Consider the following 14,304-nt stretch of genomic DNA (forward strand, 5'->3'; position numbering starts at 1 on the left):
ATATTTGCTATAACTTGATACGACCAGAATATTATAGTCCATAGTGGCTACGTACGTAGCTCCATAAACTTACACAAAAATTGCTCTAGGCATGGCTCCACCAATTTTCAGGCATTCTTCACGATGTTCGAAGAAGTCAAAACTGTCTACATGTTATAGCAAAGAAGAATATTATAATCTCAACAATGAGCAAACTTTTGACTTCTCATATCTATTAACAATTGCAAAGAACTTTCTTTTCTCCGCTACAACAAAGTGCAAATAGAAACAACGCAAAATGTTAGATCATCTTAACAATTATTGCCGTTACACTATCCACCCCCCCCCCCCCCCCCCAAACCCGATAGTAAACTGGACAACAAGAAAAGAGTTTAGCTGCACTATTCAAGTGATTTTCCCCTCTGACCTGCACATTGAGCTCTCAATATTTTCGCAGCATACTTCTGATACGGATGAAACACCATGTTTTCAGCAATGTTTTCCGTCTTCTCCATCCATCAAAGTATCTGCCAATCACCTTCTTATAACTAGGTCTCTGCTTAACCAACATCCAATAATCTGCAGTGTTTGGACGACTGTTTATGTACTCGTCTTCCAAATTCAAGAGTTCTAATCTAGCCAGAACAGGAATGAGCACTACATCAGCCAGACTGAACTCTTCCCCGGCTAGATATGATGTTTCACCAAGTTTAACTTCTACCTCATCAAGAAGCCTTACTAGATGATCCTCACTTCGTCTCAAAACGTCAGCATTCTTCAACTTGTCGTCCGTATCATATGCCTCTCTTAACTTACAGTGGTAAGCACTTGCCAAGTCAGGAGACTCAGCCATTCGGGCAATTATTACACGTCTCAGGAATTTCGAAACGTATAACCGATACTTCTCAGGGACATGGAAAAGGGTAAAGTACATTGAGTCCCATTCTTGTATTTTATGCATCCATTCAACAACTTCTCTGCTGCTGAGGTTCAGATTGTTTCCACCAGAAGACACTTTTTCTGCAATTCTTTCAATATACCTGTGCATGATGAAACAGTTTAATACTCTTCCACTACAAATCTCAGTAAAAGAATCGGAAAATAAGAAAATACAAACTACATATGTTTAATGACAATAGGAAGCACAAGTCCATTTTAACTGTTCATGCTTAGAATTTTGTATTACTAGGAGAAAAGTGTAGCAAGGTGAAGAGAAGACTTACTGAATGATCTCAACTGTATCATATATGATGTGAGAACCATTCTGGAACACAGGAATTTTTGCACTTGGATTCATAGTGAAGAAAAATGCGTCCATGTTCTTGCCCGTTAAAGGGTTCACATGATGCGACGTGTAATCAATGCCTTTCTCTTCCAAAGTAAGTCTCACCTTCTGACTGTCCAAGGACAAAGGATGATGATATAACTGCATGGTCTCGTAAACATAGAACGCCAAGAATGTTACACCTGCACCTGATTACAACAAAATCATCTGTTAAACAACCTCAATGTCTTAACTTTCTCTAAAACTGAAAGACAACAAAAATAATCTCCTAGCAGAAGTTAGTAATTCTGTCTAAGCCAAGTTAATACATGTGAGTTCAATAGGCAGATGCAACCACAGGTACATAGATAACATATCAAGCGACACAGAGAAAACTGACTTTGACAATTCCTATGAAGAAAATGGGAAGACAACTGAGATCATAAAGTATGTCTGCAAACCACATAACTCATGTTGACTAATTCTGAAATTTCCTACGAATACGCTTACTTGTTTATTTGATCTGATAACTAATGACAAGGCATTCTGCAATTAACTCACAGCAAAACAGGATATCTAAACTTCATAATTTATTGTCACATTCTCAATCTACAACTTTAAGATAACTCTCTAATTTCTACCTATAAGCAAAACTGATGCCACAAAGATGGATACACTAAGCTATTATAATTAAAAATCACTATTTCAATTTTAATTTTTTTTAATTTCTAGTACATAGGGAAAGAGGAAGGGAAGAGGGAAAGGGACAGTGAGAATGAACCCACAACTATTGTGTAATAAAAAAGTTCAAATCAGTATCACTAAACAATCAGCTTGAATAAAAATCAGAATTCAATTATCAGAACCCACAATTTCCAGAAACTAATAGAGGAATCACAACATAAACCAATAAATTAGTAAACTTAACCAATTGAATCACCATAAAAAGAAGAACTTTTGAAGGATTAAAACAAAAAGTAGCAAAAAGAAACAGAAACAGAACATACCAAAGAAACCTTATGGGATCCAGTAGAAAATTCAAGACTCAAAATTTGGAAAAAAACCTCAGTCGATTTTAGAGAATTGGGGTCACAAAGAAAAAGAGGACAAACTCTATGAAGAAAGCATAAAAGGGGTTTATGCCTTTCTGTGGAGAGAGAGTGTATGGAAAAAGGTTCTGTGAAAGAATTTGACAACTAAGAAAAGCAGTTTTTCGAGTTACTTTTTTTTTCTTGGTTTTTTATGTTCTTGTTTATTTAATTAGTACTGGTTCGATTCCCCAACCTATTTTCTTTTCTATATGTTCCAAAAAAGATAATTCATTTTTAAATTTGAAAATAATTTAGTTTAAACTTTTAATTTTATCCTTAATAGAAGCTTTTATAATCATACAAATATTGACCCACTTTTTGACTTGTTTAGGATAACAAATTCAAAAAAAAAATTATTTTTTCTTATACTTCGTGTCCAGTCAAACGAGTTTACATAAATTGAAACGGAGGGAGTAATTTTTTCAAGTATGATTTTATCAGTTTTAGTGAAAAAGGTGTGAAAAGAGAGAGAGTAAAATAGATACTATCAAAAGTTCTAGCTTTAAATATGCAATCCTTTACCCCTCTCACTTTTTAATTGTTTGTATAAATATTTGTTGTATAAAAATAGAGACTTGCTTTATCCGTCAGCCACGCAGAAGGGTGTGATATGTGAGGAAACTACTACTTGTCGGATTTGGCAAATTCTTCCTTTACAGGTTTTGAACAAAACTTAACCCAAAGAGTTCACATGTGAATCAGATCTACGTAAGTATAACTAATTTCTATAGAGTCAAACAAGAAGATTTGTCAAATTTTATACACAAAGTTCTCGTATAACTTGTCTTGTCTGAAGGAGCAAAAAAGATTTTAATATTGAAAATTCATTGCCTTGGGCATATGACTTCATTTTTAGTGGTCATAACTCTTGGTGTAACTCTTAATGACAATTGCTTTACTACTTACTAGCTGTTAAAAATTTAGAGTAAATCACTTTATCCTCTTAGCCTTTAATAATTAGGAAATAATACCCCTTCGCAGCTCCGTCTTTTGAATGGATTTACAACCCCTTGAACAATATTTTTCACTGAGCTTTAAAATTATTTTCCAACCATTAAGAAAGAGGAGCACAAAATTCTGGTGGATGTTTATATTTGTTATACTTTAAATGACACTAAGAAGCCGCTTTGAGCACTCCTATTTGAAATATATTTAGTAAATTATTTAAAGTCATTGTCATTTAAATATTTTTTAATTTTTTTTACTCTTCACCAAGAGCACCACTTTGCTTATTAGGTGATTCAAAACTGTAACCTCACCACTTGAGCAACTCTCTTTTAGATTCAAATTTACGGTCTGAACTAGAACTACATTTAAATATTATCTCTCGTTTTGACAGCAGTAAGAAAGTGTTTCCCTTTTTATTTAATGAATCGAGTGTGGACAAAAATACTATTCAATTAAATCACCAGCTCTTAAATATTCGCTCAACAACACCTTACACTTATAGAGGTCGAATCAGAATTTCAACTTGATGAGTTAACTTGTTATGATTTTATCATTGAATCTATTGCACTTTTAAAATTATGAGTTTAAAATATACAAAAACGACAAAAAAAAATCAGCATATCCCACAAATAAAGGGTCTGGGAGGGTATTATATTGTCGCAATCCGAAATTCCCACCGTCGGAATCGTGATGGCGCCTAACATTTCACTTGCCAGGCAAGCCAACGTTAGAACAATTTACTTCTTTTAACAGTTTAAGCGATAACATTGATAACAAACTGAAATAACAGATATGTTCTAAGTATAAATGTGGAAGTTAAACAACTAAACGTCTATTACAATTTCCTAAACCTGGTGTCACAAGTGCACGAGCTTCTAAAGTAATACACATAAGAGTCTGAAATAAGTACAAGCTGTCTGAATGAAGTTATACAGCTAAAAAGAAAAGAGGATGGGGACTCCAGGAGCTACGGGCGCTGAACAGCTGTACCTCAAGTCTCCGACAATGTACCAACTCCAAAATCTGCACAGTGTGAAGAGTGTAGTATCAGTACAACCGACCCATGTACTGGTAAATGCCGAGCCTAACCTCAACGAAGTACTGACGAGGCTAAGGCGGGTCACCTATACTAAAACCTGTACGCAATATATAATAATGACAGAATAATTGAAATGTAGTACAGAATTAAACAGCTAATAAGAAATGATAACCACAGCCTCAAAAATAAACCAGTGTCGTCCACAATTTACCAATCTTTACCGGTTCAACAAAATATTGGAAAAACAACGTAGCTCAAGAAATAGAAACATATAGGTTGTTGCGGCACGCAACCCGATCCCACCAGACAACACATAGTCCTCCCTTATTCCATCATAACAATATCAACAACAATAAATAATATATAGTTATTGCAGCGCGCAACCCGTTCCCACCATATATCAATATCAATATCTTAATTTCACCTTTATTTCACCATACCAATCCACCCTTATTCCACCCGTTGCGGCGTGCAACCCGATCCCACCGTATAAACATATTCACCCTTATTCCACCAAAACAATCCTCCCTTATTACACGTGCTGCGGCGTGCAGTCCGATCCCACCATATCAGTACCAAACACTCAATGTACACAATCAAATCAAAAATCTAGATCCCAAGGCCTTTACGATAAATAAATACCAAACTAAACCAAGAACAAAAGAAGACCTTTTTCAATATAGAATCTACTCAAATAATACTACACAGTGAGACCAAACCAGCAATTTACAGTTAGGAGGTGCAAACAAGTCAAATTAAGCAAATAACAGGATTAGGAGAACTATGAAAAGAGCTAACATGGTTCACAGAAGAAGATATTGATTAACACGTAACAGTTAAGCATGGAAAGCATTTAGAGCATGTAACAATTAAGATAGGAAGGAAAATAATTAAGAAAAAATGGTAAATCAGAGAGAACAGATAATTCGGCAGCGTATAAGCACTCGTCACCTTGCATATACGTCGCTCGCATGGAATTCACATAACACAAAGTCTGAGGGTTCCTAATCTCCTCAAGTCAAGGTTAGACACAATACTTACCTCACTGCGCGGTCAATTCAAAGCTCTACCGGGGCCTTTCCCCTAGAATTCGCCTCCAAAGCACTCGTATCTAGCCACAATAAATTCAATAACATCAAATATTGCTAAAGAAATCAACTACAATGCATAAATTTAGATTTTCCAAACTTTCCCCCAAAAAGTCAAAAATCGGCCCCGGGCCCGCTTGGTCAAAACCCGAGGTTCGGACCAAAATCTATTTACCCATTCACCCCGAGCCCGATTATGTAATTTGTCTCGAAATTCGACCTCAATTCAACGTCTAAATTCCAATTATACAAAAATCCCTAATTCTACCCAAACCCCCAATTTCTAGCATGAAAACTTTAGATTTTAGGTTGAAAATTCATGAAGTGTAATGGGTAATTGAAAGAAAGTAGATTAGAATCACTTACCAACAATTTGGGGAAGAAATTATCTTTTGAATATCGTCTCTAGGTCTTCTAGTTTTTAATTTTTAGAAAGAATGGCCAAATCCTATTTAGTTCTGTTTTTAAATCACTAGGCAGGTCTTCTTCGCGTTCGCGAAGTGTAGCGGCCCAGAAGGCTTATGCGTTCGTGAAAGGTTGTTCGAGTTCGCGATGGTTCGTCCCCCCTGGCCATCGCGTTCGCGAGCCTTGGCTCGCGTTTGCGTAGAACAACCTACAGATCCCAGCCCACCTCCATTTACTCTACGCGTTCGTATAATACCGGTCGCGTTCGCGAAGAGCAGACCCCCCAGTGCTCCGCGTTCGCGACCATGGCCTCGCGTTCGCATTGAACAAACCCACCCCTAGCCCAGCTTACACTTCGCGTTCGCGAAAGTAGCTTCGCGAACGCGAAGAAGAAAACCAAAAACACTAATTGCAGCAAAACTAGATTTTTCCCAAGTTCAAAACATCCCGAAGCCTATCCGAAACTCACCCGAGCCCTCGGGGCTCCAAACCAAATATGCACACAAGTCCTAAAACATCATACGAACTTCCTCGCAACCAAATCGTCAAAATAACACCTAGAACTACGAATTGAACACCAAATTGAATGAAATTTTCAAGAAAGCTTTAATACCTCTATTTTCACAACCGGCGTCCGAATCACATCAAACCAACTCTATTTCTCACCAAATTTCACAGACAAATCTTAAATATCATAATGAACCTGTACCGGGCTCCGGAACCAAAATACGGACCCGATACCAACAAGATCAAACATTAACCAAATTCTTAAAACCATTAGATTTTTAGCCTTTTAATTTTTATCAAAAATTCATATCTCGAGCTAGGGACCTCAGAATTCGATTCCGAGCATACGCCCAGGTCCCATACTTCATTACGGACCCACCGGGACCGTCAAATCACGGGTCCGGGTCCGTCTACTCTAACCATTGACCGAAGTCAACTAAAATTAACTTTTAAGGTAAAAATTATTATTTTCATCAACTTTCAACATAAAAGCTTTCTGAAAACATGCCCTGACTATGCACGCAAATCGATGAGGGTAAAAATTAGATTTTTAAGGCTTAAGAGCGCGCATAATCAAGTTCTAAAACATAAGATGACCCTTTTGGGTCATCACATTCTCTACCTCTAAAACAACCGTTCGTCCTCGAACGGACATAGAAAAGTTCCTGAGCTGGTAAAAATATGGGGATATCTACTCTGCATATCGGACTCGAACTCCCAGGTAGCTGTCTCAACAGGCTGACCTCTCCACTGCACTCGAACTGAAGGATAACTCTTCGACCTCAAGTGATGAACCTGCCGGTCTAGAATAGCTACCAGCTCCTCCTCATAAGTAAAATCCTTGTCCAACTGGACAGAGCTGAAATCTAGCACATGAGGCGGATCTCGTGGTACTTCCGGAGCATGGACACATGAAATACCGGATGAACTGCTGATAAAGTGGGTGGCAATACGAGCTTGTAAGCCACCTCACCCATTCTCTGAAGAATCTCAAAAGGCCCGATGTACCTAGGGCTCAACTTGCCCTTCTTCCCAAACCTCATAACACCCTTCATGGGTGGCAAACGGAGCAACATTCGCTCTTCGACGATGAATGCAACATCACGAACCTTACGGTCGGCCTAACTCTTCTGCCTGGACTAAGCTGAGCGAAGTCTATCCTGAATGATCTTAACCTTACCCAAGGAATCATGTACTAAATCTGTACCCAATAACCGAGCCTCTTCTGGCTCATACCATCCGACCGCGCGATCGACACCGTCTACCATATAAAGCCTCATAGGGAGCCATCTGGATGGTCGACTGATAACTGTTGTTGTAGGCAAACTATGCAAGTGGCAAGAACTGATCCCAAGAGCCTTCGAAGTCAATAACACAAGCGCGGAGCATATCCTCCAATATCTGAATGGTGCGCTCGGATTGTCCGTCCGTATGAGGATGAAATGTTGTGCTCAACTCAACCTGCGTGCCCATCTCACGTTGTACTGCTCTCCAAAAGTGTAAGGTAAATTGTGTACCTCGATCAGAAATGATAGACGCGGACACACCGTGAAGACGAACGATCTCACGGATATAACTCTCTGCCAACCGCTCTGAAGAATAGGTAATTTCCACATGAATGAAATGCGCTGACTAGGTCAGTCTATCCACAATGACCCAAATTGCATCAAACTTCCTCTAAGTTCGTGGGAGTCCAACAACGAAATCCATAGTGATGCGCTCCCACTTCCACTCATGAATCTCTATCTTCTAAAGCAAACCACCAGGTCTCTGATGCTCATACTTTACTTGATGACAATTTAGACGCCGAGCCACATATGCAACTATATCTTTCTTCATCCTCCTCTACCAATAATGTTGCCGCAGATCCTTATATATCTTGGCGGTGCTCGGATGAATAGAATACCGGGAACTGTGGGCCTCCTCTACAATAAACTCACGAAGTCCATCCATATTAGGCACACAAACACGACCCTGCATCCTCAAAACTCCATCATCTCCAACCGTAACCTTCTTGGCATCACCGTGCCGCATTGTGTCCCTAAGGACAAGCAAATGAGGGTCATCATACTGCCGCTCCCTGATGCGCTCAAACAAGGAAGACCGAGCGACTATACAAGCTAAAACACGACTGGGCTCAGAAATATGCAACCTCATGAAATGATGGGGTAATGCCTGAACATCTAATGCAAGCGGTCTCTCACCGACTAGAATGTACGCAAGACTGCCCATACTAGCTGACTTCCTACTCAAAGCATCGGCCATCACATTGGCCTTCCCGGGATGATACAAGATGGTGATATCATAGTCTTTCAATAGCTCCAACCACCTCCTTTGCCTCAAATTGAGCTCCTTTTGCTTGAACAAATACTGCAAGCTCCTATGATCCGTGAACACCTCACACGACACGCCATATAGATAGTGCCTCCAAATATTCAGCGCATGAACAATGGCTGCCAGCTCCAAGTCAGGAACAGGATAATTCTTCTCGTGAACCTTCAGCTGCCGTGAAGCATATGCAATAACCTTGCCACCCTGCGTTAATACTGCACCAAGTCCAATACGAGATGCGTCATAATATACTGTATAAGGCCCTGAACTTGTGGGCAACACCAACACCGGCGCCGTAGTCAAGACTGTCTTGAGCTTCTGAAAGCTCGCCTCACACTCATCTGACCATCTGAACGGGGCACCCTTCTAGGTCAACCTGGTCAACAGGGCTACTATAGATGAAAAGCCCTCCACAAACTGACGATAATAACCTGCCAATCCCAAGACACTACGGATCTCTGTGGCTGAGGTAGCCCTAGGCCAATTCTAAACGGCCTCAATCTTCTTAGGATCCACCTGAATACCTTCTGCTGATACAACGTGCCCCAAGAAAGTGACTGAGTCCAACCAAAACTCGCATTTTGAAAACTTAGCATACAACTGGCTGTCTCTCAACGTCTGAAGTACGATCCGAATATCCTGCTCATGCTCCTCTCGGCTGCGGGAGTAGATCAAGATCATCAATAAAAACAATCACAAAGGCGTCCAGATAGGGATTGAACACCAGGTTCATCAAATTGATGAATGCTGCTGGGGAATTTGTCAGCCCAAATGACATCACTAGAAACTCATAATGCCCATACAGATTCCAAAAAGCTATCTTAGGGACATCAGATGCCTTAATCCTCGACTGATGGTAGCCAGACCTCAATCGATCTTCGAAAACACTTTGGCACCCCGAAGCTGATCAAGTAAGTCGCTGATCCTCAGCAATGGATACTTGTTCTTGATGGTGAATTTGTTCAACTGCCAATAATCTATGCACATCCTCATCAATCCATCCTTCTTCTTCACAAACAACACAGGCGCACCCCAGGGCGAGACACTAGGTCTAATAAAGCCCTTATCAAGCAAATCTTGCAACTGCTCCTTCAATTTTTTCAACTCTGGCGGGGCCATACGGTATGGCGGAATAGAAATGGGCTCAATGCCCGGAGCCAAATCAATACAGAAGTCAATATCTCTGTCGGGTGGAAACCCCGACAGGTCTGCAGGAAACACCTCTAGAAACTCACGAACAATGGGCACAGAATCCATAGGAGGAACCTTCGCACTAGAATCACGGACATAAGCCAAATAAGCTAGACACCCCTTCTCGACCATGTGTCGAGCCTTCATACAAGAGATAATCCTGCTTGTAGAATGACCAGGAGTCCCTCTCTACTCTAATCGAGGCAACCCGGCAAGGCTAAGGTCACTGTCTTGACGTGACAGTCCAATATAGCATGATAAGGTGACAACCAATCCATACCCAATATGATATCAAAATCAACCATATCGAGAAGTAGGAGATCTACACGAGTCTCAAGACTCCCAATGGTAACCACACACGAACGATAGACACGATTTACAATAATAGAATCTCCCACAGGGGTGGACACATATACAAGAGCACTCAAAGAATCACGAGGCATAACCAAATATGAAGCAAAATAGGACGACACGTATGAATATGTAGAAGCCGGATCAAATAGAACTGAGGCATCTCTACTGCAAACTGAAACCGTACCTGTGATAACCGCGTCAGAAGACTCAGCCTCAGGCCTGGCTGGAATAGCATAACATCGAGGCTGGGCCCCACCACTCTAAACCATGTCTCTAGGACGTCCTCCTGCTGGCTGGCCTCCACCTCTAGCGGCCTGGCCTCCACCTCTAACAACCTGACCTCAACCTCTAGCAGCCTGACCTCTACCTCTGGCTCCATGACCCCTACCTCTAGCTGACTGAGCGGGCGATGATGCAACCGGTGCCGGAACCATTGCACGAGAACTCTATTGTGGCATACAGCCTAATAATCTCGGACAAGTCCTCCTAATATGCCCCAAACAACTACACTCATAACATCTATCCTGATATTGTGGCTGCTGGAACTGAGACTGGCCCGAACAGGCCGACTGACCACGGTAATAACTCTGAATAGGAGGTGCACCAATAGGAGCTGGCGGTGCACTGTAAGCTGGCTGCCCAGAATGAGGCACATAAGGACCACGACTCCCTGAAGCACTTTGGGATATCTGAAGCGCTGAATGATATGGACTTGGAGGCTGGCCCCTACGAAAAGTACCCCTGCCTCCAGACGAGGCACCACTAAAACCACCTGAATGACGAGGTCTCTTGTCAGATCCCTGACCACACCCCTGAGCTAGAACCATCTCGACTCGCCTAGCAATATTGGCAGCCGCCTAAAAAGGAATCTCACTCCCAGTCTCCTTAGCCATCTACAATCTGAGAGGCTGGGCAAGTCCCTCAATAAACCTCCTCACCCTCTCTCTTGGTAAACCTATCCAATCTCCATAAAGCCTCAGAAGACATAGCTGATCCGTCACCGGACTGTGCTGCAACACCCGGTGGAACTACCCCGACTGGCTGAGCTGCTAAAGTCTGAAATTGGGGAGCCATCTGCTCTGGATTGTGAGTAGCAGGAGTCTGGACTCCTCCCCCAGCCCGAGAGATGGCTGGTGCCACAGAAAATGTGCCGGTCTGAGCAACACTCTCCATAAGTCCCACTAGACGGACCAAAGCATCCTGAAGCACTAGGTGGCTATGAACCCCTCCGGGACCTGAGCTGGTCCGGCAGGAACAGTCTGGGCTGGAACCTCATCATCAAACTCCACCTGAGGCTCCGTTACTGGTGCTGCTGCTCGAGCTCTAGGCTGAGCCCTGCCTCTGCATCGGCCTCTAGCACGGCCTCGGCCTCAACCTCTGCCCCTCGTAGGAGCTGCCACTGAGGGCTCTGGCTGTTGCTCAGCTAAAGATGCGGTGCGTGTTCTCGCCATCTGTGGGAGAACAGAATAGAAGAGTTAAATCAGCAATGATAGAATAAAAGTCACACGACATAGAAGAATAGAAGTGAAACTGCTCCTAACTCCATAGCCTCTAGAATATAAGTACAGATGTCTCCATACCGATCCTCCAAACTCTACTAAGTTTGCTCGTGACTCGTGAGACCTATGTAACCTAGTGCTCTGATACCAACTTGTCACGACCCGGAATTCGCACCGTCATGATCGTGATGACGCCTAACATTTCACTTGCTAGGCAAGCCAACGTTAGAAAAATTTACTTATTTTAACAGTTTAAGTGATAACATTGATAACGAACTGAAATAACAGATATGTTCTAAGTGTAAATGCAGAAGTTAAACAACAAAACGCCTATTACAATTCCCTGAACCTGGTGTCACAAGTGCACGAGCTTCTAAAGTAATACACATAAGAGTCTGAAATAAGTACAAGCTGTCTGAATGAAGTTATACAGCTAAAAAGAAAAGAGGATGGGGACTCCAGGAGCTGCGGGCACTGAACAACCGTACCACAAGTCTCCGACAATGTCCAATCGGAGCACGCTAATAATCGCCGCTGGGACCAACTCCAAAATCTGCACGGTGTGCAGAGTGTAGTATCAGTACAACCGACCCTATGTACACGTAAGTGCCGAGCCTAACCTCGACGAAGTAGTGACGAGGCTAAGGCGGGTCACCTACACTAAAACCTGTACGCAGTATTAATGACAGAATAATTGAAATATAGTACAGAATTAAACAGCCAACAGGAAATGATAACCACAGCCTCGAAAATAAACCGGTGTCGTCCAAAATTTACCAATCTTTACCAGTTCAACAAAATATTGGAAAAACAACGCAGCTCAAGAAATAGAAACATATAGGTTGTTGCGGCGCACAACCCGATCCCACCAGACAACACATAATCCTCCCTTATTCCACCATAACAATATCAACAACAGTAAATAATATATATTTGTTGCGGCACGCAATCCGACCCCACCATATATCAATATCAATATCGTAATTTCACCCTTATTTCACCATACTAATCCACCCTTATTACACTTATTGCGGCGTGCAACCCGATCCCACCATATAAATATATTCACCCTTATTCCGCCATAACAATCCTCCCTTATTACACATGCTGCGGCGTGCAGCCCGATCCCACCATATCAGTACCAAACACTTAATATACACAGTCAAATCAATAATCTAGATCACAAGGCCTTTACGATAAATAAATACCAAACTAAACCAAGAACAAAAGAAGACCTTGTTCAATATAGAATCTACTCAAATAATACTACATAACGAGATCAAACAAGCAATTTACAGTTAGGAGGTGCAAACAAGTCAAATAAAACAAATAGCAGGGATTAGGGGAACTATGAAAAGAGCTAACATGGTTCACAGAAAAAGATATTGATTAACACGTAACATTTAAGCATGGAAAGCTTTTAGAGCATGTAACAATTAAGCTAGGAAGGAAAACAATTAAGGAAAAACGGTAAATAAGGGAGAATAGATAATTCGGCGGCGTATAAGCACTCGTCACCTTGCATATACACCGCTCACATGGAATTCACATAACACAAAGTCCGAGGGTTCCTAATTCCCTCAAGTCAAGGTTAGACACAACACTTATCTCATCCCGTGGTCAATTCAAAGCTCTACCGGGGCCTTTCCCCTAGAATTCGCGTCCATACCACTCGTATCTAGCCACAATTAACTCAATAACATCAAATATTGCTGAAGGAATCAACTACAATGCATAAATTTAGATTTCCCAAACTTTCCCCCAAAGTCAAAAATCGGCCCCGGGCCTGCTTGGTCAAAACCAGAGGTTCGGACAAAAATGCATTTACCCATTCACCGCCGAGCTCGATTATGTAATTTGTCTTGAAATCCGACCTCAATTCGAGGTCTAAATTTCAATTATACAAAAATTCCTAATTCTGCTCAACCCCAATTTCTACCATGAAAACCCTCGATTTTAGGTTGAAAATTCATGAAATGTAATGGGTAATTGAAAGAAAGTAGATTAGAATCACTTACCAACAATTTGGGGAAGAAATTATCTTTTGAAAATCGCCTCTAGGTCTTCTAGTTTTGAAATTTTAGAAAGAATGGCCAAATCCCATTTTTAATTCTGTTTTTAAATCACTGGGCAGGCCTTCTTCGTGTTCGCGAAGGGCCTGCCGCATTCGCGAAGGGTAGCGGCCTAGAAGGCTTATGCGTTCGCTAAAGGTTGTTCGTGTTCGTGATGGTTTTTCCCTTGTGGCCATCGCGTTCGCGAGCCTTGGCTCGCGTTTGCGTAGAACAATCTACAGATCCCAGCCCACCTCCATTCACTCTAAGCGTTTGCGTGGTACCGGTCGCGTTCGCGAAGAGCAGACCCCCAGTGCTCCGCGTTCGCAACCATGGCCTCGCGTTCGCGTTGAACAAACCCACCCCTAGCCCAGCTTACACTTCGCGAGAGTAGCTTCGCAAACGAAAAGAAGAAAACCGGAAACACTGACTGCATCTAAAACAGATTTTTCCCAAGTTCAAAACATCCCGAAGCCTATCCGAAACTCACCCGAGCCCCCGGGCTCCAAACCATACATGCACTCAAGTCGTAAAACATCATACGAACTTGATCGGGC

The 14,304-nt window shown here is 41.8% G+C and overlaps 1 protein-coding gene across 1 annotated transcript; it reads right to left on the bottom strand.

Annotated features, from left to right (window-relative positions):
• Positions 1–186: 186 nt before the first annotated feature.
• Positions 187–2,452, bottom strand: LOC109242828 (glutathione S-transferase TCHQD). The gene is made up of 3 exons (XM_019409690.1): positions 2,251–2,452; positions 1,203–1,452; positions 187–1,019 (listed from the first exon to the last, which is right to left on the bottom strand). The coding sequence occupies exons 2-3, from the start codon at positions 1,409–1,411 to the stop codon at positions 422–424; spliced, it is 807 nt and encodes a 268-aa protein (XP_019265235.1). The 5' UTR covers positions 1,412–1,452; positions 2,251–2,452; the 3' UTR covers positions 187–421.
• Between the last annotated feature and the right edge of the window lie 11,852 nt (positions 2,453–14,304).

Source organism: Nicotiana attenuata, unplaced genomic scaffold (genome assembly GCF_001879085.1).
Source record: "Nicotiana attenuata strain UT unplaced genomic scaffold, NIATTr2, whole genome shotgun sequence".
Classification (NCBI taxonomy): domain Eukaryota; kingdom Viridiplantae; phylum Streptophyta; class Magnoliopsida; order Solanales; family Solanaceae; genus Nicotiana; species Nicotiana attenuata.